Source organism: Scophthalmus maximus, chromosome 21, assembly GCF_022379125.1.
Source record: "Scophthalmus maximus strain ysfricsl-2021 chromosome 21, ASM2237912v1, whole genome shotgun sequence".
Taxonomy (NCBI): Eukaryota; Metazoa; Chordata; class Actinopteri; order Pleuronectiformes; family Scophthalmidae; genus Scophthalmus; species Scophthalmus maximus.
In genome coordinates this window covers 7,047,520-7,070,435 of record NC_061535.1, presented here as the reverse complement: position 1 = coordinate 7,070,435, position 22,916 = coordinate 7,047,520, and the positions used below count along the sequence as shown (strand labels likewise).

At 44.3% G+C, this 22,916-nt stretch overlaps 3 protein-coding genes across 6 annotated transcripts; 2 read left to right on the top strand and 1 right to left on the bottom strand.

Annotated features, from left to right (window-relative positions):
* The first annotated feature begins 52 nt into the window (after nt 1–52).
* Nucleotides 53–6,511, top strand: tm9sf1 (transmembrane 9 superfamily member 1). The gene is made up of 9 exons (XM_035619002.2): nt 53–584; nt 1,538–1,749; nt 1,911–2,042; nt 2,603–2,725; nt 2,838–3,196; nt 3,646–3,800; nt 4,065–4,250; nt 4,971–5,244; nt 5,352–6,511. The coding sequence occupies exons 2-9, from the start codon at nt 1,588–1,590 to the stop codon at nt 5,743–5,745; spliced, it is 1,785 nt and encodes a 594-aa protein (XP_035474895.2). The 5' UTR covers nt 53–584; nt 1,538–1,587; the 3' UTR covers nt 5,746–6,511.
* Nucleotides 6,512–6,813: 302 nt separating this feature from the next.
* On the bottom strand, nt 6,814–10,029 carry nanog (nanog homeobox). Its single transcript, XM_035619003.2, has 4 exons — nt 9,441–10,029; nt 8,386–8,759; nt 8,137–8,280; nt 6,814–7,541 (listed from the first exon to the last, which is right to left on the bottom strand). Exons 1-4 carry the CDS (start codon nt 9,832–9,834, stop codon nt 7,236–7,238), a joined length of 1,218 nt encoding a protein of 405 aa, XP_035474896.1. The 5' UTR covers nt 9,835–10,029; the 3' UTR covers nt 6,814–7,235.
* A 2,137-nt stretch (nt 10,030–12,166) lies between these two features.
* Nucleotides 12,167–22,808, top strand: ipo4 (importin 4). 4 transcript variants are annotated; one of them, XM_035618998.2, is made up of 31 exons: nt 13,196–13,482; nt 13,543–13,692; nt 14,057–14,143; nt 14,247–14,326; nt 14,450–14,491; nt 14,678–14,807; nt 15,040–15,219; nt 15,364–15,429; nt 15,531–15,632; nt 15,728–15,811; nt 16,215–16,370; nt 16,473–16,526; nt 16,730–16,839; nt 16,944–17,052; nt 17,592–17,721; nt 17,893–18,006; nt 18,328–18,441; nt 18,568–18,691; nt 18,992–19,103; nt 19,204–19,334; nt 19,490–19,567; nt 19,750–19,807; nt 19,971–20,076; nt 20,317–20,510; nt 20,638–20,688; nt 21,019–21,144; nt 21,370–21,596; nt 21,693–21,825; nt 21,926–22,030; nt 22,123–22,192; nt 22,305–22,808. In XM_035618998.2, exons 2-31 carry the CDS (start codon nt 13,627–13,629, stop codon nt 22,433–22,435), a joined length of 3,270 nt encoding a protein of 1,089 aa, XP_035474891.1. In that variant the 5' UTR covers nt 13,196–13,482; nt 13,543–13,626; the 3' UTR covers nt 22,436–22,808. The 4 variants fall into 4 exon arrangements, with proteins under 4 accessions (XP_035474893.1, XP_035474891.1, XP_047185744.1 ...); XM_047329788.1 differs by having other exon boundaries at nt 13,513–13,692; XM_035619000.2 differs by lacking the exons at nt 13,196–13,482; nt 13,543–13,692 and adding an exon at nt 12,167–12,220.
* Nucleotides 22,809–22,916: the final 108 nt, after the last annotated feature.

The window sequence follows — 22,916 nt, the reverse complement described above, 5'->3', positions numbered from 1 at the left end:
CATCGATCATGCAGGTACGATTGACATGGTCTGAGTTTGAACGCGGAAGTCCGGGGAGGGAATTCGATTGGTTCACCGAGGCTGAAGCATATCCGGTTAATACTGCGAAATACAGAAGCGATAGAGTCGTTCGGGTTGTGGCCTCGGAGCAATTAAATGGCACGTTTTCGGTGGCGTTAGAGCAACAAAACAAACCGCACACGTTTCAAATATATTGCGAGTGTGACCGGCCGCAAAGTAACCGGTAACGTTCGGAGGTGGGTTTCGGTTTCTCCGCCCACCCCGGAAGACTTGAACGGAGTCGTCGTTATTTTTTATTTTCTGAGGTGACGTGGAGTCGGACCCCTTCTTCCACACTGTCTCATTTGTCGGCAAAAAAAGTACTGCGTGTACCCGAACAGGGACGTCGCGTCGAGGCAGTCCGCGATGTCCATGCAGTAAAATCTTCACATTGCGCTCCAGTGTCGGCGCATACCGGAGCAGGGGGAAGACCGTCGGGGCCTAGAGTCAAGAGGAATCCGGCGGACAGACGGGGTTTGTCGTGTTTGCGGCATCGCGACTCAAGTGACACCGCATCGGTACAGGTAGGGCGACATTCGACCAACTTCTCGTCTGCGGTATTTTGACCAAACGTGATGTGGAGCGGGTCAGCGAGGCTCTTCCCCGTTGTCCACTGACAAATCTGTGGCACTTGGTACACTTGACGTTGCTCTTTGCTGCTGTGAATTGGGGAAGTGAATAATGGTGCCATCACTACACTTCAGTGCAAAGCGGCTGTTGTTAATGGTCATATATGCTCATATATACATTTGCTTCAGAAAACGTCGAGCCCCCTTCACTTTTTGTACATTTTATTATGTTGTAGGTTTGAATTTTAGAAGGTACAACTCTCTGCACGACTACCTACTGGCACTGAAGCATCACACTCCACTGCAATGTTGTCATTCTATTTTCAAGATAAAGGTGTTACATTTTTGCACGCACGTTTTAATATGCAGTATACCATATAAGTTTCAGATACACTTTTTTAAAAATTGATTTGAGCACTTATGAATTGTGGACAGACTCCTAGAACGGTATCTTTGGGCAATATACCTTTTTTTCTGTCTTTCACAAGCTCCAAATAGTTTGATCCTACTTATAGTGCTCATCTATAAATCCAGTCCCACCTACTGGTTAAACTGATAAGTTTTACACTACATTTATTTTGCTGATGCTTTTGTCCAAAGCAAACGTACAATTGTTGTGGCAGGTAGCATGAAGGGCCTTGCCAAGGGCCCACACTGGGATGACCTGGAATCGAACCCCACCTTCTACAGTGTCTCACAGTTTTTCTCAATTTTCAGCTGCATTATTTGGAGCATTGAGAGGGTGACGCTGCATAAAATTCTCCATTTATAGGACTTGACATATAAGTCTTTGCACATCGTCACTAAAGGGCATGGACACAAATGTGTTTCCTGACAGGTGTTAAGGGGTGAGTCTCTCTGGGGGATATGTTTTGACGTCCCTGATGAACTGTCCGTCTGTGCTGCAGGGGTTATTCAGCGTGGAGCGGGACACCTGCCGGGGCGCTGCCAGAACACAATGGGGCTGCGCTGCATCTTGATCCTGTGCTTGTTCTCGAGCTGCGGCGCGGTCTACAAGCAGGGGGACAACGTGACTCTCTTTGTCAACAAAGTGGGTCCTTATCATAACCCCCAGGAGACGTATCACTACTACACCCTGCCTGTTTGCAGGCCAGAGAAGGTCAGTCTGAGTCCCGTTTCACACTCAGCTGTGGCGACGTGAAAGAACACATGTTAAAATATAGTTTTGACAAACTATTTAACTTTAAATAATATATCCAGAGGCACAAGGTTATGATAACAAATATATTTTTTTTGATTTAATGTTTTCTTCTTGTTCAGGTACACCACAAGTCCCTGAGTCTGGGAGAAGTGTTGGATGGCGACAGAATGGCAGAGTCGTTGTATCACATCCGCTTCAGAGAGAACGTGGAGAAAAAAACTCTCTGTCAACTGACTCTTTCGGAGAAACAGGTGTTTTTTTTTCTTCACACAAGTATGGAAGAGCTGGAACTTAACACTATAGATTGCTAGACATCTTGAGTTATATTGAATTTTCTGTATGTCATAAAAGACCATTTAATTTACCCACTTTTTCAATCATCATTAACCAATGCCTCAAGTAAATGGACAATATACTTGTCTACGGTAATGTAGTTTAAAAATAGTATCAACCTTTATTTAAAGTTCTTGAGGTGGGGTTGCTATTTTTGAGTCACTACCTCTTATAGAGCGCTATTATCTAATGACTAGGACGATTAGTATTGTTGTCGGGATCAGATATGTTGATAATTTGTGTGCTATCAATGCTGCTGTTTAGGATTCTGGACTAAAGGGCGTAGTGGCAGAGCAGGTTCTTCATGGATGTTTTGTTTAGTTAAGGTCACAACACCAGCAACAGCTGTAGTAATAACCTGTCATTTCCTTCTAATATTCCAATTGAATAGAGCATCAGAATATTGGTTGTGATTGGAAGCTGTACACTAAATCATAACACAGGGCATGTGGTCCGTGGTGTGTCTCTTGTGTGTTAGGTGGACCAGCTTCGAGAGGCTATCGAGGAGCTGTACTACTTTGAATTTGTCTTGGATGAAATCCCAATCTGGGGGTTCGTGGGCTACATAGAGGAGAGCGGCTTTCTGCCCCACAGCCACAAGGTAAACCTGTTGTGCTTCTTGCTGAACCACATCTCCGGTTGTCCGTCTTATCCCTCACTTCGTCCTCCCTTTCATCTTTGTCCCGTCTCTATTTTCTTATCACCTCCACCAGGTGGGTTTGTGGTCTCACCTAGACTTCAACATTGAATACAACGGCAACTCTGTGATTTTTGCCAATGTCTCGGTGAAAGACGTGAAACCCGTTCCCCTGGAGGAGGGGGCGGGTGCAGCAGTGGGGGGAGTCGGTTTGGGCGGAGGAAGCCTGACGGTCACCCACACCTACAGCGTGCACTGGTTCGAGTCCCCCCTGCCTCACGCCCGGAGAGCAGAGCGCCTGCGGGACTACTCGTTCTTCCCCAAAACACTGGAGATCCACTGGCTGTCCATCATCAACTCGCTGGTGCTGGTGGTGCTGCTGCTGGGCTTCGTCATCATCATTCTAATGCGGGTCCTCAAGAATGACTTTGCCAGGTCAGTGAACAAAGCAGCTGAAAACGGTCAGTTCGGTTGAGGGTGAATGGTTTCATGTACTTTATAGGAAACAAAATTAAAGGCAGAGATGCCCAGCAACACTGTGGGTTACATAAAAACCTGAGGGGGAGATAAAAGTTATTAACTAAAATGCATAGATTTTTTTTCTTCCCATAATATAATAATGTGATTTGCTGCAAGGTATTTTACAGTTACTAAAGCTAAATATGGCTGCATGATGTTGAAGTGAGCAGCAATAATAGAGATTGGAAGCAGTCATTTTTGGCTTTAATTGTAAAAGCACTGGTATGTTCCTTTTAAACCATTGCTGTGGTCCGGAAAAATGTGTGGATACCTACATTCCTTGCAGAAGTATATAGATGTGAGTGAGAGTTTGTTTGGATTCAAACTTGCTGGGTGCAAAGTAAACACTTCACCCTCACCTGCAGATACAACGTGGAGGAGGAGGGTGGCTGCGACGATCTGGACCAGGGAGACAACGGCTGGAAGATCATACACACTGACGTCTTCAGGTTTCCCCCCTACAAAAGCCTGCTGTGTGCTGTGCTGGGAGTGGGGGCTCAGTTCCTTACCCTTGCCACGGGTGAGCAGGCACACACAGCGACACAAACCGCTCAATGTAGACACACACACACACAGAAGTCTGTTAAATTCATAAACAGTATCGGGGTGACCATTGTTGTGTACGAAAATTGAGCAGACTAGTTTTCGGAGCTCCACTGACCCATGTATCAATTTGTATTGAGTGCGTGAGAAACCTGATAATGGCAAACACACACATTGTACATTACAGTATGTACAGACCTCAGATGCAAGTGTCAACCCTGACGTCTCTACATTGCTGCAGGGATCATCGTCATGGCATTGTTGGGGATGTTCAATGTGCATCGCCACGGCGCCATCAACTCGGCAGCGATCGTCCTGTACGCCCTGACCAGCTGCGTGTCTGGGTACGTCTCCTGTAGCTTCTACACACAGATCAACGGCCAGCGCTGGGTGTGGAACATCATCCTCACCTCGTCCCTCTTCTCCGGTGAGTCTGATAGGAAAGCATTTGTCACCACGTCACGCCACGTGATTGAAAGATTAGGTTTATAGAGCTCTCGTACATATTCAGGTCCTGGTGTCTTGAAGCAAGGTGTTACCTGCAATGTGCAGTAGGGTCAGTCTCTTTGCCTCTGCTCAGGAGCAGTTACACCATCTTAACTGTATTAGTGTCCTAGAAAAAACCCTGTTGAAACAATTAGCTGTTTTCATTCCACGGATCTAAACACTTAACTCAATTTCATATCTATCATATTTCCCTGCAACTTCTTCTTCCATGACCATCTCTAGAGGATGGAAACTAAATACACTCATATCTGCCAATAGTTTGGTATTTTTCTCTACCAATTAATTTTGTATACCACTTTAGCTTCTCCTGTTTATCATCTAGACTCTAATATTTTTTTCTCTCTCAGTAGTTTCCATACATGCATTAAACTTTCTACTGCAAAATTGAGTTTAAGATTTTTTGGGGATAACATGATGATTTTTCATTTAGGAGTTCGGGTGGAGGAGGTTGTTAAAATAAAATATGCCCTCTCGCACAAAATACCTAAGTAGTAAAATTGTTCTATTTCATTGTTATTTCATTATGAAAAGCACTGATGTAATGGGTCATTTTTATCCCCAATCTGAGGCAACATTCCTCAAAGTATCATGTGGAATAATTAAAGCAACGTCTGACTGTAAGTGACTTGGTCATTCGCAGCTCCCCTGTTCCTGACGTGGAGTGTAGTGAACTCCATCCACTGGTGGAGCGGCTCCACTCAGGCCCTGCCGGCCACCACGGTGCTCCTCCTGCTGGGCGCCTGGGTGCTGGTGGGCTTCCCCCTCACAGTTATCGGAGGCATTGTGGGAAAGAACCGGGCCGGGAACTTCCAGGCCCCCTGCCGCACTCGCAACATCCCCCGACAGATCCCGACACAGCCCTGGTACAAACGCACAGCTGTGCACATGGCCATCGGCGGCTTCCTGCCATTCAGGTGAGCTGTCGAAGAGTGTGTGTAATTGGTCTTTTCATAATGGGATAAGCCCTTTGAATTTGTTTCTCATCTCACAATTTCTCCTTTCCATCAATTTTCTCTCTCAGTGCCATCTCTGTGGAGCTGTACTACATCTTTGCCACCGTTTGGGGCAGAGAGCACTACACCCTCTATGGCATCCTGCTGTGTGTCTACGCCATCCTCCTCTCTGTGGGCGCCTGCATCTCCGTGGCCCTCACCTACTTCCTGCTGTCAGGCGAGGACTACCGCTGGTGGTGGCGGAGTGTGCTGAGCACTGGCTCCACCGGCGTCTTTATCTTTGTCTACTCCGTTTTCTACTACCGGAACCGGTCGTCCATGAGCGGCCTGGTCCAGAGCACGGAGTTCTTTGGCTACTCTCTGCTCACGGCGCTCGTCTTCTCCCTGATGCTGGGCAGCGTGTCGTTCTGGGCCTCGCTGGCGTTTATCCGATACATCTATCACAGCCTCAAGATGGACTAGACATGAAACATGCAGCTCTAAATAAACATCTCCTCATAGCACACATGGACAATCTTCATTACCCTCTCTGGCTCTCTGTTGGGTTAATGGGAGGAGAAACTGGGGCCTTTACTCTACTTACTGTGTATGACAGAGAGATTTAAATCAGAAAGGAGCCATCTGTGTTGCAATACGAGATGCTTGGTGAGCTGTGTGGATGGATGGACAGATAAAGGGAAAATCATCAGGAGGGGGATTGTTAAATGATTGAGTTGATTTATTCGTTGAATTGGTGGCATCATCTGCTCTGGTTTTTACTTCACGGTCTACCAAGGCATGATGGGATCTTAAAGGAAACCCTGGCTTTCCCCCGAGACAGCTGACTCATACTAGTTTTGTTTCATTATGTAGCAATACAAGCATTAATACTGGCGATTATACCCCCAATTACACCAGAATTGTCAGGTTATTCAAACTTAAAAATTGTTTTGCACCGGTCCCGTTTAACTAGACACGGCCCTGTGGTCGTACAAGACAAATAATGCCATGTAGATTAATGCTGCGTTCTATAATATCGAAACTACCGACCTCAGAGTCGAATGTTGCAACTGGATCGCTCCTTTACAACTCGGGAGATCAGAAGAAAATCGGAGGCATAATGGAACGCAGGGTGAGCAGCAGCTGTGAAATGTTGGTGATGGGAGCAATATTGTCACCATTTTGGTCACCATTGAGCTTTGGTTCTATTGTAAATATTGTCTTTTCAATAAATTGCTTTTTAATACAATAGGTTTCCCCCCTTTAATTTGTGTTATGGTCTGCCAACCGTACATCTAGTCACGTGTAACACTAGCCTAAATAATGTTAGCTGAAACTGCATCTAGTTCTTTGCTGGAGCATTTGGTTGGGTTTATTTCAAGATGACAGATATTGGGTGGTCACAGTGGGTGTTTGCATTTAGTTTCTAATGGCAAAGAACTCACATGGCATCTATTCCGTTTAATCAATCACACAATTAGAGAAAAGAATAAATACCGTAACTATATAATCATGCACTCAGCAAAACCCTCAGTGAAAATGAAGACGAAATTTCAAGTTGCTGAATCAAACCTGTATTTATAGAGAAAAAAACACCCCCTCATTGTGTGCACATCTGACCTGTGTCAGTAACTTCCCTTAAAACGGTTCCAAAAAGAAAAACCCAATGTAATACAAAGAATGCATCCAAGGCATCTAGTATTGGCAAGCGCAGAGAACACACCAACATACATTAAATAGTTGCATATAAAAATAAAACTTCAAAGATAAAAAGGGTAAAATACATTTGAACAGGAGTATGAACAAGGCATATGTACACCCGGCCTGTCAAAACTGCCTCAGTTAATCGTAAAAATGCAGTCGGGGAAAAACTTGGAAGACAATGTAAACATGACTAGGAGACATTTGGAGAACAGCTCAAACATTGACTAAAGGCTGGTGTTGTTCTGCGACAGCGTTTTTAAAAAAGGGCCTCAGCTGACGTGCTCGTCCTCTTTGCTTTCAAAGCTCGTGTCGTGCCCGGGCGAGTTGAACGTGTTGGTGTTGTAGTCGTAGTGGCCGACGCCGGGGGGCATGGACCAGCCAACCGCCTGGGGCCTGGCGGGCACCGCAGTCTGGGATGGGCCTGGGGACCAGGACGGGTAGCCAGCAGACCCGGCAGCGCTGCCCATAGCGGCCAGGTAGAAGGCCAGGTTCTGTGGCGTGGCCTTCTTAAAGTCTGTCTCCATCATGTGCTGGTTGTAATGCTCCTTGAGCTGGGACTGGGCCTCTCCGCCATACTGGAAGACAAATGCAAAATTGGTTTATATAGTCTCATATCATAATATATAGTTGGAACGGTTTTGTCTCAGCTTTGGTTGGGACTCTTGAAGACACAGTCTCCCTGTTATCATTGTAAAAAAAGTAACTGATCCTACTTTTTATCACTTTACCCACACAACTTATATGAAGCCATTTTGAAAAAAAGAAATCAAAAATAGTAAATATTTTCTTCAGAATCAAGTGAAAATCAGTCCAATGAACAAAACACACATTTTTTAAAAATTAATTTAATATATTACTTGCAAATGTATGTAGGGTTGCGATAATTTTAATTATCCATTATTATTCAATAATCTGTTTTTTATTTTCTGGATTAATTGTTGTTGATTGCATTTCCCCAAACATTTTGTCCACAAACCTGAGAAAGTTCATGGTCATAGAAATGCAAAGAAACCAGAAATCAGAGAATTATTTTTAAACTGATTTCACTATTAATCAAAAACAATCGGTGATTTGGAATTTCCATTCATTTACTAATTTATTAATTGTTGCAGCTCTAATAGTATGTATACTAACAAATCTTGTCTCCAACAGATTATGGGAACTACTTACAGGTGGGACGTGTGAGGGGATGTTGGTGTACATGCTTCCATGACCCGGACTGTCCTTGTTGACGCTGTAGCGTTCGGACACCCAGCTGGAGTCTTTCTGATGCCTCCTCAGCTTCATCCTTCGGTTCTGAAACCAAGTCTTCACCTACAAAGAAGAAGAGGAGGAGGAAGGTCCCAGCAGATCAGAAAACATGCAGGTGGATTCAATTGTGCCTCACTTATGATCCAAACAACCCATTTGATTCCTCACCTGTTTGTAGGTCAGCCCCGTCAGCTCGGCCAGGTTCTTCATTTCGGCCGGTGTGAGGTATCTCTGAACACTGAATCGCTGGACAAGAGCGTTCATCTGAACCTCCGAGAAGGCCGTCCGCGCCTTTCTTTTGGGATTACTCGCAGTGCTTTGCTCGTTGGGGGCAGTTATTGGTTTGTGTAGAGAAGTGGTGTCGTTGGCGCCCTCTTCGTTCCCCGCGACAGCGAAGGCGTGCGGCTCCTCTGTGAGAGAGCTGGAGACGTCGACGACGGGGCTCCTGTTGCTCGCCTCGTCAAGATCTTGCTTTGCCCAGGAAGTGGGGTCTGCCTGGGGCAGACCTTCTCTGCTGCTGGTACTGCTTGAACTCCATGAGTCTATTTGATCAACATAGATCATTACAATTATTCAAGACGTGGAATTTTGTTTTTCGTTTCACAGGTTTACCCCAAAATCTTGAATGACTCAACATGAATTCCACCCTACTTGATGGAGGGATCTGGCCTGGGCCTGGGAAGAATTGCTCTTTTGTGCTGATGTGGATCCGGGAACTTTTTTCCCCCACTTCTTTTAACATATGACATTTGCTAACAAGTTTTCATACAATGATATACAGGTTATAATAATAAAATAATAATCAGGTCAATTTAATGTGGGAAGATCCAAGTTAGGGTGTGTTTTTCCCCCGGCCTTTTAAAACAGTTTCTCTTAATCCTTTTTAGATATTTCTACTATGAGAACTAGACGACCATGTTTAGGATTGTTCGACCTCCACGAGTGCCCCTCGTGGTGGCACCAGGTGGGCACTAGTCTCGGAGTCTGTCGCGAGAAAGGCGCCCTTTGGCTTTTTCCCAAGTAAAAATTGGCGGGATATTTGGAAAAACTACACCAAAAAAAAAAAAATGAGAGCAAGCACCAAGTCATGGTTTCTAGCATCGTCCACGAAACAGAACTACGGTAAGAACCAACACAACCAAGGTCTAAGTTCAATGTGCAGGTCATGTGGGGCCACGGAAGTTCACGACCTCCCGTGGGACGGTGGCCCGCAGCAGACATACCTGGTGAGGTGTGAGCCTCCGAGTCGCTGGTCGAGTCGCTGCCGACACGCCTGACCTCGTTCTCCCGGGCGTCGTAGGCGACCCGGTGCGGCCTGCCCAGGAGCAGGCGGCCGGACTGGCTGTCGCCCAGGTACACGACCCCGGAGCCCGGGTAGTGATGGTGACCGCCCGCGGCGGGCTGCTCCGGGCTGCCTGGCGGCGACTCGTCCCGCGCGGCCCTGGCGGTCGCGTAGTAGGCCTGCGTCATCCCGGCGTTGTAGCTGCTCAGGTCCATGACTCCGGCCAGGTGGTTCCCGTGGCTCTGCTCGGAGCCGGGCTGGTACACGAGGCCGTACGCGTAGGCGTGGTACGACGGGTTGTAGTTGTAGCTGATCTGCGTCTTCCAGTCCGCCATGACTACAGCAGAGTTTAATTTTGTTCTTTAGCGTTTTGCGATTTAAATGTTATTGCGCACCAAAAAGAAAAAATAAAAATTACAAGACGAGATCAATGTATTGTTGCCTGAATTGTTCAAACTAGAGCACCGCAACACGCATGATCCGCAGGGCGAAAACACACACCGCCACGCAACTTCAAAAATCGCGCGTATTCACCTACAGCCTGTTTATAGAGACGCGTGTGGGCGTGGACACGAAGGAAGGTGGGCGTTCCGATTCGGACCAGTCTTAGATTGGGCGGAGGTGAGTCCGTTTTATTGGCCAACTAGGTTCGTACTTAACTTTCAAATTCTGCCTCACGTCTTGGGGACAAAAAAAGGAAGCAAATAAAAGAAAATAAAGTCACTAAATATCATTTCTTTTAAAAGGAGCCTTCTTCTTTTTAAGTGAACTAAAAATTCAAAATTTTTCCAAATATATATAAAAGACAATGGATATCCATTTCAACGCCCTGTTTGGAAGAATGTTGTGTCAAAATCCCATTTTAAAAGCAATTTTTGTTTTCGATCAATACTGTGCACATCCCCACATTTATTTTGTGTTCAATCTGACACATCCCCCTTATGCAGTGAAGGGAAACAGAATATTTTTTTAGCATTTTTAACTTTGGATTTCTAAATAAACTTCCCTACCTGCACGAATCCATTGTAACAGCAAGAGATCAATCTAATCAGGGAAACGTTTTTTGCGTACCCAACAGTTTTGCAATCCCCTCTCATCATGGCGCCTGTCGAAATCAGCTTTTTGCACATTAAACATACTTTAGTTACCGAAAGGGTCTATAAGAATATAGGTAAAATTGTCTTTTTATTTTTTTATTTGAGTGATCAGGGGTCAGAAAAAAAATGCAATTGATGATTCAACATATTACATAATCATCTAAACTCCAAGGAATCAAATTCCATCGTCAAATTCCTTACACACTTACACACACATACACACATATACAAACAATATACATGTGCAGACAATTTGAGACTAAAAAAATTAAAATACGGGTTTATGGAACGGATGCTGGGTGGTTTCTTGTCTCCATTCAATCTATAGAGCTTCATATATGGAGCTTCTTGTGAAATTCTTTCTCTTTCTTGGCGTCCTCTGACATCATTTCTGAACCCAAGCGATATTTCATTGATATTTTTTTTACATTGCTGAAGCTCTGTGGTATGAGTTTCTAACGAACTTATGACAGGAAAAGAATGTGCGCTCCAGTTGGATTGTCGCTCACAGACAAATGAATGGTGAAAATATGACTGTATATAATTACAAGTTCTCCAAATCCATCTTTCAATGTTTCCCCGGGTCCTTCAGATTTTTTTTCACGAAACCAAAAGGCACGAGTGCCACATATTAAACATCAATCTGAGGAGCTGATATGGAATTTATGAATTTTGTCTCTACCATAGCACATTGTTATTATTATTATTAGATACAATGCCAATAACGTTAACATGCCATGTTGTCAGCACATAGTTTATTTTAAGCCTTGAGCATGAGGCTGTTGTCCTTCAATAACATGATTGATTATTTTAGTTTCAATCACAGATCAATGGACTAAAGCGGGAATAATTCATGAACATTAAGCACTTCTCTGCGTTATTGTTATTGACAAATATAAACCAAGACAGTGAAGCCACTTTTTAAGGAGGTGTTTGGCTGAACAGTTTGCTTGACAGTGCTGCCAGGAGGATTTGTTTTGTCTCAAGTTTAAAGATTTAAAACACTCAGGCGTGCAAAGCTGTAGCGTCAGATCCCAACAGCCCTCGGTCGGGTTCACTGGGTTGATTGTGTTGTTGCACAGGGCTTTTCACAAAGATGAGTTAGATTAGCCTGCGTGTTACCATCCACCTTGGTTGTTTGTGTTCATTGTTGGCTGTATTGATGTGGTAATGAGTCAGTTAGAGGTGACATTATGTGACAACAGTGGCTCTAATGGGGCACATTAGCATCGCCACAGATCTTTTGGCTAGATCGGGTGTGTTTGTCTGAGCTTGTACGAGCACAGACACTCAGGAGGAAGATGTGTGTGGAGGATGGGTAAACACGTGTGCAGTGCATTTGGACTGGAATGTGCTGACAATTTGCCTTTGATGATTACAGGCACACTGTACTGTGTTCTGTAGGTGTTTTTTTTACCAGGGATTTTGACTTTGAAAGGCACTGTTTCAGTTAAACCAGGGTGTACAAGTCATACTAACTAATTGCTCATAGATATCTGTTGTTTTTGTATCGCCGGTGCAAGAACAGTACGACAATTATGCACAACATTCTGTTATTGCATTTTTTTCCTCTCTTACGGTCTGAGAGCAGATTACGTCACTGGAGACGTGTTTTCAGAAATGGGTGTGTGTTTTTGTGAAGTGGGAGGCCATCAGTCTCTCTTTTGTTGTCTGGTCATTTGCAAATGCCCTTTGAAATGGCTATGTTCTCAACACAGTCCCACCCTTCCCCAATTGACCTTGGCCTGCAACAAGGCCTCTCTTCACCGCACGACACTATTTTTTAAATGTAAATCAGAGTTAGAAAAACATTGTATTCAGGTCTCAAATATGAGCAGTAAGGGAACTCATCATGTAGAACCTTTTTAGTCGTGGGTTTTTACAGAAAGTGGCCACTTTATAAGGGACACCTACAATCTAATCCAAACCAATACAACTGCTCTGCCATAAAGTTTACATTTATTATGCCCATAAATTGTGCAATGTTTAGACAATCAAAGAGGTGTTAATTCAGTTACATTTCAGCGATAAGGTCATATTTATTGGTTTGGCAGGGAAAATGTCATGAGGGTAGCAAAGGCAGAACATATTACAAAGTACAAAGGACAGAGTGCAGAATTAAAGAACAAAATAGATGAGAGTAATTGGTAACAACAGGGTTTTAATAAGACACTTTATAGTGGGAAAAGTAAATTCACAGTTATGTGTGCAATGAAGCTTTTTGAAAAATGTCGACCATCTGTTAATGCACTGCGCTGAACATAATGAGGAGAGAACAAGGTTGAAAATGGATTGGATGGATCTCAAGATATTTACTTGTGTTCAAAAGATTAACAAATATATATAACACCAGTTGGGACTTTAGGGGCACTGTAGACTTCTGGCTTTTTCTTTTAATTTACTATTTCTTTTTTATTTTTGTAATCTCATGCTCAGTCTGTATTATTTATAGTATTATGCTATCAACTTGAAATTGTGCTGGCCAGACCATTGAAAACAGAAGAAAGGCAGAAGTTGAACACGCTGCACTGCGCCCTCCTCTCCGCCGGAGGGCGCTGTTTGTTTCCACCAGGCTGAAACCACAGAGAGCTGCAGGTCCCTTTAACTCCACTCGCATGTTACTCGTGTCAGGTTCTGTCCCTCGTGCTGACACCGACGGAGCGAACCCACCCAACCCGAGTCCGTCACATTCGCCTCCTCGGCTTGATAACTTCACTCATATCTCCAATTATTATTATTATTATTATTATTTTTCTATTCATTTCACCGCGAACTCAGCCAGTTTGCGGTTGACCGAGCCCGCCCACAGACGCAGTGTTTACATGTTGGACAGACACCGGGCAGGAAAAGCAAGTGAGCCGCACCGCAGATCAGAAGTCACACCAGGTTCATCGGAACTATTAACTGTCACACCAGGTTCATCGGAACTATTAACTGTCACACCAGGTTCATCGGAACTATTAACTGTCAACAGCAGGTTTTCCGTTTTTTTTTTCCAATTCTTGGCGGCGACATCTCTGAGCTGACGACATGACGGAAGAACTCGAGCGAATTCTTCTGCAGCTGACACAGCCCGACAATGAAGTCATTCAGCAGGTGATGCCGCGAATAACTTTGCCCACAGTCCTTAGTTTGTCGGATAAGACGGACGAGAAGTTTGGCAAAAGAAGCTAGTTGACTTGGCGACGACCTGGCAACCCGTTAAAACCTTTCGATGTTCAGCGCCACCGTGTTCTGCTGTTGGCTGCTCCGCTGTCAGGGAAGTTGAACTTCATTCAAACAAGGGGTTTGAATTGAGGTGTGGCCTGTCAGTCTCTTGGCTTCTCTTTGACACATAGATAGATAGATACTTGGATTGGTACTTTATCGATCCCAAACTGGGAAATTCCGGATTGTAATCTGTAATTGTAATGTGTATTTGCTGACCTGGCATTTCCTCTCTTTTGTCCCCCCTTTTCAGGCCACAGCCCAGCTGAAGCAGGCTTTCAAAGACCCGGCCATTATACCGGCCCTGTGTGTCGTCATGAGTGGCTCCCAGAACCCCCAGGTATTGTGTCGACTCCAAGTATCATCTCCCCCCGGATGAGTCGGCGTACGCGTGAATGACTGACAGCTTGCTCTAATATGGCGAAAAAATCTTTCCCTGTCAGATTCGTCAGTCAGCCGCAGTGATGCTGAGGTTGAGAGTGAAGAAACACTGGAGCAAGATCACCCCCAGTGACAGAGAGAGGTTCGTTCATAACCTTTTCAATGAATGAAATTCACATACATTGCAGCATCACGCCCAGTTACTCTCATTAAAAAGGAAGGTGGACATGAGTTGTAATTCTCGATGTTTGCTTTGCTCCGACAGCCTTAAGGGGGTGGTGTTGCAGGCCTTCATGCAGGAAACGGAGTAAGGTCTTAAGTCTTTTGTATAAATTCCCCTGAATTCATTTGTTTCTAAATTAAATGATGCACAGACAATAAAGATGTCGCCTAAAGCATGTATGCCCATGTGCATGCTTTGCGGTGCATACTTGTCAAACGTCATGAATGAATGAATGAATGGAGTCTTGTCTGTGGATCTTTTATTTTGCAGACACACGGTGCAGCACTCGCTCTCCCAGCTGTGTGCAGTGATGGTGAAACACGAGACGCCGGACCGCTGGCCCGCCCTGCTGGAGTTCCTCAATCAGTCCACCAAGAGTGACAACCCTCATGACCGACAGGTACGGGACTGTCGTGAAACAGTCAGGAAGTCCAATGCAGTGTTTAGAAATGTAAATGACGAGTGCAGCAGGAGATTGTCCGAATCAGTTCACGGAAAATATTCCGGAACATTCTTTGGCGTCTCATATACATCCCCTCTGGGAAATTCCAGGAAAATGTCCAGACTCAGTACACGTCTGAAAGCAGCTTCAGTGACATCCCTAGAATATCGATGCTCCTCTGTCCCGACAGGTCGGCCTCCTGCTGCTGAATAAGGTGATGGACTCCAACCCGGAGCCTTTCAAGCCTCACTACTGCCAGCTGCTGCAGCTGTTCAGTGCCGTGCTGCAAGACCACAACAACCCCACAGCCCTGTACTACTGCATCCTCACCCTCACGGCCATAACTGCATACACTGGCACAGAGGAGATGGTGAGGCAGTGCTATATTTTTTCCCATTTTGAAGTATATAGACATTTAAACAATTAGTTAACCCGCCATAACCAAGTCTTACACTGTGTCTAAAACATTTTGAACATCTCGAAGACACGTTTAAATATTTTGTTGCCCCTACAGAACCAGATGCGATCTATTATCCCAAGTCTGATTGTCGCTCTGAAACAACTCATCAAGGCAGATCAGGTGAATTGTGATGTATTAAAGAGATGTGACATGTGTTGCTGTTTCTACTGCCGGTCAAGTGTTTTAAAGAGTATTGATGTATTGTGTGTGTGTGGGGCCAGGACCAAGCCAGTGAGGCCATGGAGGTGTTTAATGAGCTCATGGAGAGCGAGGTGTCCATCATCGTCCCTCATGTCGCTGAAATTGTCCGCTTCTTCTTGGAGGTAGGAGCCGAAGCTTTTTCTCAATTTCATTTTAACTTTCGAACTGAAAAAATGTTTTCTTAATCTGAATTTTAATGTGTCTGTGTTTTTGTCAGGTGGGCAGTGATGCCACACTGAGTGACTCTTTGCGGGTGAAAGCTCTCTCTTGCATCACCTTCCTCATCAAGTTGAAGAGCAAGGTAAAGTCCCTCCTCGGCTAAAAGAATGTAAACGAACAGCCTTAATCTGTCCTTCAGTTTGTAATCAGTAATATTTCCATTGTTTTTCCATTTACATATTTCCTGAGTGCACCCAAAATGTGCTCCTTTTCCCTATTTTTTTGAAAATTGGAAAACAAACTTTCTTAATTTCTCAGAGAAATTTCTTCAGTTGAGTTCAAAGAAATACATTTATTAATAATGTTTCATTGGTGGAGTAAGATATAGTATTGTATACCTTTCAGAGGTACACATTAAAAGCCTTCTGTCCTCCCTCTCAAAATAGCTCCTGCTCATGTGCAAATCACCTCTGCACCTGCTCAAAACTCTCCATAATTCACTGCATAGAAAAACAAAAAAACACACCTCTTCCTTTATCTCACAGACTGTGCTGAAGCAGAAGCTGCTGAACCCCATCCTGCAGGCCATCTTCCCCGTGCTCGTCGCAGCTCCCCCACCCGGTGAGCAGGACCCAGAGGACGACGAGGACGACAGCGGAGACAGCGCAGACAACGACAATCCCAAACATTGTGCGGCACAGGTGGGGAGACGCTGTTCAACTCCTCCGTCGTGTTCGGTTTTATGAAAAAATTCACACTTCTAGGTAAAGATTGAACGTGTTTAATTGTCTGTGTGTACCCAGATTATCGACACTATGGCGCTCCATATGCCTCCGGAGAAACTGTTCCAACAGTTGGTAAGTCATCTGTAATCTTTGGACTAAAGCATATACTTCCCTACATTTTTCAGCTTTGTTTTTTATTCTAAATCCTTTCACATTATGTTGAGTCATCAAATTTCACATTAAAATTATAGTTTGATGCAGGTTAGGGTACTGAGTTTAAATTAATTAGGAGACCTGCCTCTTGACAATGTTTTTGGTCATGTCTCTTGCCTCAGATGCCCCTCACTCAGGCCTGCCTCGCCAGTGATAACCCCTATCAGAGGAAGGGGGGTCTCTTGTGTCTTGCAGTGCTGGCCGAAGGATGTGCTGACCACATACGCACAAAGTACGTTTAGTTGACAAAAATAATTCTCTCGTAATCTAATAACAAATCTTTTAACAGTGATTAAGACTTTAGTATATTAACCCGTGCGTCTGTCTCTATGTTAGGATGTTGTCGCAGATGCTGCAGGCGGTGTGCCAGAGTCTGTCTGACAGTAACCAGGTGGTGCGCTGTGCCGGACTTTTTGCCCTGGGACAGTTCTCTGAACATTTACAGGTGAGTCGGGACAAATGTCACAACGTCTCATAAAAGAAAAAACGTGCTGTATTCTTTGATTACTAAGTCATTACGTTTACTTTGATCTTACACATGTGGGATGCAAATGGGAATTTGGATACCTTTACTTTCATACAAAACAAAAATAATACACTAATCTTTGCATTAAAATGTTGAATATTTTCCCCCCAATATTATTTTAATGTCTTTTGGAGATGAATTAATCTTCAACTCACTTGACCAAATTTTTTCATGCCACTGTATATTTATTTTTTATCTTTTTATCTTCTAAAATAGAAATACCACATAACATCATTAACCTTTATATGTATTTAAAGAATTATGTTGTGAAACAATTGGATGCTCCCATTCTCTATTTGGGATTGTGTATGTAAGTACAGTGCAATTTTGGATCTGCTTACATTATAAAGTAACACTAATGTAGGTGCAGCCCTACATATCTATTCATTATCTTGCTATTAGGGTTGAATACTCTCTGTTTTCTGTTGGTCACTTTTCTTTCTCCCCCTTCCTCTTAGCCTGAAGTGAGTAAGTACTGTACGGAGCTGATGCCGTTGCTGTTGGGATACCTTTCGTCGTTGAACCAGGCCAAGGTCGGCCACGTCACCAAGGCCTTTTACGCCCTAGAAAATTTCCTGGAGAACCTAGGTGAGCTTAAAGAAAGTTTATAAACGACCACCACAAGAGAAGGAAAATTCAACACAATTTCCAGGCATTAATTAAAAAAAATACAAACTTTCCAACAAACCAGTACAAAACTCACAAAAAAACTACAGAAGTACATTCTTTGAATGCTCTTACATTTTTCTCTCCTAATAGGACCAGATATTGAACCGTACCTGCCCACGCTGATGGACACAATGTTTTCAGCCCTCAACAACACTGAAAACCTCAAGATAAGAGAGCTCGCAGTGTCCGCCATAGGGGCCATCGGTAAGAGGTCACAGATAAATAATCAAGTTTTATTCCTTTAACTTACTGTATAAGCTAAAGGTCAAGCTGTACACGTCACATCTCACCTTGGCAGTGTTCAGTTTTCTTCCTAATTCAAACTTGGAAAAACACAAGATTGTTATAGTCAAAATAACAGTCTGACTTTGAGCATCACTTTGCACACTTATGGGTTCATTTAACTTAAGAATGGGTTTTTCTATAACCTGAAAACATTTGGCATATCACTGTGACAAATGCTTGTAAAAAATGTTGTGAATGTGAAGTGACCCAAGGTCTGATAATCAATCACTGTCTGTTCAGCCAATGCTGCCAAAGAGCTGCTGGTTCCTTACTTCCCTCCGGTCATCGAAAGCCTCAAGGGCTTCCTGACTGCCACCACTGAAGAAATGAGGTCACTACAAACTCAGTCATTGGGTAGGTAAACCCCAGGTCACTTAATTTAGTTTCCACCTTAGTCTCGGAAACAACATACTGCATCCGACCCAACAACGACCTCAACAGAATGAATCGACGTTGACCAGTTTACATTGCTGCCATCAGATACCCTCTCTGTGTTGGCCCGCACCATTGGCAAAGACGTCTTTGGTCCTCTCGCTGCGGAGTGCGTTCAACTCGGCCTCAACCTTACCGACACCATCGACGACCCCGACCTGAGACGCTGCACGTATGTAGCTCAGATTTGAAGACTAGTGAATTTTCTAGAACGCGTTTGCGTTATTCGCTCAAGTCCAAACATTTGAACTGGGGCAAAATATTCACATCAGTGATGCAAAATTTGCGTCCACTCGTGTCTTTGCCTTGACTGTATGTAATCTCATCGTGTTGTGAACGAACCATTACTCTTGTCGGTAGGAGGAGTTGTTGTATTCAGAAATAACAGTATAAGGGTAGACTAGAATAATCTACTATTCTATTTATAAAATATAATTTCCCTTTCCTTCACCTCTGTCTTTCCCTCCTGTAGGTACAGTCTATATTCTGCTGTATCCACAGTTAGCCCCGACTGTCTGACTCCTCACCTCACCGCCATCACGACAGTCATGCTGCTCGCCCTCAAGTCGAATGAAGGCATCACGGTATATAATATACACAAGGCACCTTTTTTAAAGTTGTGTAACAGAGACGAGTATCTATGATATGAATATAATGTGCAAAGTGCTTCACTTTTCTATGCAGGCTCACCTTGAGGAGGACAAGACATTTGTGCTGCTGGATGATGACAACGAGGACGACAAAGAAGAGGTTGATTTAGAGGATTTTCCAGAAGATGAGGCTGAGGTGGAGGCGGACATCCACGATGTTGCTGGGTAACAGTGACACAAACACGAGCACACATACAGTCCTGAGTGCAGGATTTTGTATGTACGATTGCAAGTGGACAGATGTGGATTAAACAACTTTAAATCAAAAGAGTAATGATGTGCTCTCACTCCATCTGACGCCACGTTCATCCATCTCCCAGGTTCAGTGTTGAGAACGCCTTCATCGACGAGAAGGAGGACGCCTGTGATGCACTGGGAGAGATTGCCTTCAACACAGGGTTCGATTTTTAACATTATGTTATACAACATGCTATTATAGTTTATTGTTTGTGCATGTCCCAAATGAAAGGACTTAACTGCAGTGGTGATTCATAGTTTTTCTGTCTTCTGTCTGATGTTCTTTAAAACGTAACGTCGGTGTGTAATTTTCGACTTGTGTTGCTGCGGTTTCCCCCGACAGCGCTGTCTTTCAAGTCTTCCTGGAGTCCAGCTTCCAGCAGGTTTACGAGATGAGAGATGTGAGTCACTGTGTCTGGCTGCTTGGCCCAATCATCCGTCTTTGTTTAATGCTCTGTGTGGGGCTTGACTCCGTGCCTTACAGTTGTGGGATGGTCTCTCCACTTGTGAACCCCATTAACTTAACTTGCTTTTGTGTGCGTCCTCTCTTCCCCACCTTCTCAGTTTCCACACGAGGATGTCCGCAGGGCAGCGTTCGGAGCCATGGGCCAGTTTTGTCGAGCTCAGCACAAAGTGTGGAAAGAGAATCCCTCGGAGGTCAACCACCAGGGTAAAGCTCTAAGCTGCTGTTATTTATATTTTTTTTAGGAAATAAAGAAATGAGCGGTGCTGCTTTCTGCTGCTGTGGTATTTTTACTGAAAATCAAGGGAGATAAAACAAAAATGAAAGATTATACATCATTGCAAACAGTAAGGTGTAGGCTCACCTTTTTCTTTTGTTTTAATGACTGTGTCAAACATATGAATACATTTGCCTTTAGCTAATTTGAAACTTTATACCGTCTCTTAGCTCTACTGAAGCTTCTGGACTTGGTGCTGCCTTGCTTCGTGGAAACGGTTCGGGCAGAACAAGAGCGCCAGGTTGTGATGGCCATCCTGGAAACCATGAACAACGTCATCAAGTCCTGCAAGGAGGAGGTTTTCAGAGACCCCTCACGCCTCAAGCAGATCAGCTACGTCATCCGAGATGTGCTCAAGAAGAAGGTGAGAGACTAGCAGGGATTAGGAGAAGCCATCATTTGCCAAAGCTCAAGTGCCAAAACAGTTTCATACTAAATGCTAGTTATGCTAGTAACCTGCCACCTGTTGTTCTTTCTGTCCGCCTGCTCAGACTGTTTGTCAGGATGGTGGTGCTGATGAAGCTGATGATGAAGACCAACAGGTAACATATCCCCTCACTGCACACTAGTCAGTCTCGAACGCTGACACGAGCGGTCTAGTCTTGATTGTCGCCATGTTTGGGTAGATTTCAATAGACAACAACCCACAGTGTTAACGTGTCTTTTAAAAATTTGAGCTGATTTATTAGAAATCAAAAAACTGAAAAATCAGATTTACAAAAGTATTCAAATCTTTAATTCAGTACTTTGTTGCAGACACTTTGGCAGCATTTATCATCTTGTCAGGGGCCATTTCAGTTTCTATAAGATTCTTTGTGGAGCCGCACAAAATGAGTGAACACATATCACATTAACTTGTTGGTACCTTTCAGGCGGAGTATGACGCCATGCTGCAGGAGTTTGCCGGAGAGGGAATCCCCTTGTTGGCCTCCTCGGTCCCTGCAGACAGCTTCGCCCCGTTCCTCAACGACCTGCTGCCTCTGATCATGAGCAAAGCTGTAAGTCTGGACGCACTGACACGAACATGCAACTAACAAGTCTGTTTTTTTCCAAATTCATCCCAGTCGTCTGTATTACCATAATGTCAATCTGGATAGTAGTGCTGCTGACCACTCTGACCACTGAGAAACAAAGCTTCTATGCTTGTAGTATTCATTAGCTGCTTTATATCTATAAAACAAGCTTCCTCTTATTTACACAATCCTTGTGTTTGCATTTAACAGAAATCCTCCTGCACAGTGGCAGAACGCTCCTTCTCCGTAGGCACTATAGGAGAAATCCTGCAGTCCCTCGCAAGTGTATCTGGGGGCCGTGGAGTGGCAGGTCGACTGTCCAATCGTTTGCTCCCTGTGCTCGTGGCAGGGGTGAGGGACAGCGACGCAGAGGTCCGCAACAACAGCGTGTTTGGACTGGGATGTATGGCCCAGGCAGCTGGACCCATCGTTGTCTCGTATCCTTCTAACGCGTTTTTTTGCGTTTCTGTCTGGATCAAGTGTTTCTATCTGAGAAATCCCATAACGGCGTTCCTTAGCTAAGTGTGTTCCAGAGACTATCCCATGATGCTGTCTGTGTTTTCCAACATGCTGACCAAAGAGTCCGACCTCCGGGTGATTGACAACCTGTGCGCTGCCCTCTGCAGGATGATCCTGAGTAACATCGATGCTGTTCCTCTGGAGCAGGTACGCCTAGAGTTCACAACCTACTCTTTCAAATCGTCTGTTCTCCACCACTGATCTATACTAATGACAACACATTTTCACAAACTTTGTTCTGTGACAGGTGGTGCCTGCTCTGGTGGATCGTCTTCCCCTCAAAGAGGACCTGGAGGAGAACAAGACGGTGTTCAGCTGCCTTGCCTTGCTCTACACACACAGTCCTGCTCTGGTACGACTCAACACTCGCTGTTTACTTTCCCTTTGGTGGTGGGGGTTTGTCTTCCCCTTATGATTTTAAGTACATATTTATTTCCTTTTCAGATTGTGAAGCTGATGAAGCCCATAGTCGCAGCATCCAGTCATGCCCTGGGCAACAAGAACGTTGATGAAGGTGAACGAAGTTTGTCCCAATGTTTAGTGTAATGTTTCCTTTCACTGAACATCCACAGTCGGACTTTATGTTATTATTCTGTCTTCAGTGTTTTTCTGTCTCTCCTCCACAGAAGCCCAGTGTACCGCGGCTACGCTGATGAGGGAGTTCGCCCAGCGCCACTCGACAGACTTTCAGTCAGCCGTGATGTCTCTTGCCGGAGAGCAACAGGCCAAACTCAGCGCAGTCATCTCCGCCTCGTAGCCAACGTGACCGCCAGCCGAAACTATACATTTTTATACTCCATGTGGAAAATGGGACTGTTATTGGTTACGTTTCCCTAAAATACCATCTCGATACAGGACTTCAAATATCTACTATAAGTATTATTACATTCAGCCAGAATTTGAACCATTAATTTATTAGCTTATTTCCATGGCCTTTAGAAGTTTTATTGTTTTAAAACTTCTGGTTAACATCCTGTGTTGATACCATTGTATTTAGTTTTCCTGTCATTCCTATAAGGCACTATTATGAATTGCTACTGTCCCCTTTCCACTGTTTAGACGGACCTCTGGTTTTGCTCTCCGAATGTGAAGCATTGAATTTGATCTCCCGATAAATGCGATATTCCATCTCCCAGTGTGAGTCGTGGATTAATTCTCTACTACTACTCATCTGCTGCTTGTGAAGGGATTTCTGGAATGGGGCAACGTAATGCTTGTTTATACAAAGAATGTCCTCT

Bases quoted from the DNA above. Each gene is read 5' to 3' on its own strand.
- tm9sf1 (XM_035619002.2), top strand. From the start codon at position 1,588: ATGGGGCTGCGCTGCATCTTGATCCTGTGCTTGTTCTCGAGCTGCGGC. The intron at 1,750-1,910 runs GTCAGTCTGAGT...CTTCTTGTTCAG, and splicing joins CTGTTTGCAGGCCAGAGAAG to GTACACCACAAGTCCCTGAG. The intron at 2,043-2,602 runs GTGTTTTTTTTT...CTTGTGTGTTAG, and splicing joins TGACTCTTTCGGAGAAACAG to GTGGACCAGCTTCGAGAGGC.
- nanog (XM_035619003.2), bottom strand. From the start codon at position 9,834: ATGGCGGACTGGAAGACGCAGATCAGCTACAACTACAACCCGTCGTAC. The intron at 8,760-9,440 runs GTATGTCTGCTG...TTGATCAAATAG, and splicing joins GGAGGCTCACACCTCACCAG to ACTCATGGAGTTCAAGCAGT. The intron at 7,542-8,136 runs GTAAGTAGTTCC...TTTGTCTTCCAG, and splicing joins TCCCCTCACACGTCCCACCT to TATGGCGGAGAGGCCCAGTC.
- ipo4 (XM_035618998.2), top strand. From the start codon at position 13,627: ATGACGGAAGAACTCGAGCGAATTCTTCTGCAGCTGACACAGCCCGAC. The intron at 16,371-16,472 runs GTGGGGAGACGC...GTGTGTACCCAG, and splicing joins CCAAACATTGTGCGGCACAG to ATTATCGACACTATGGCGCT. The intron at 17,053-17,591 runs GTGAGTCGGGAC...CCTTCCTCTTAG, and splicing joins AGTTCTCTGAACATTTACAG to CCTGAAGTGAGTAAGTACTG.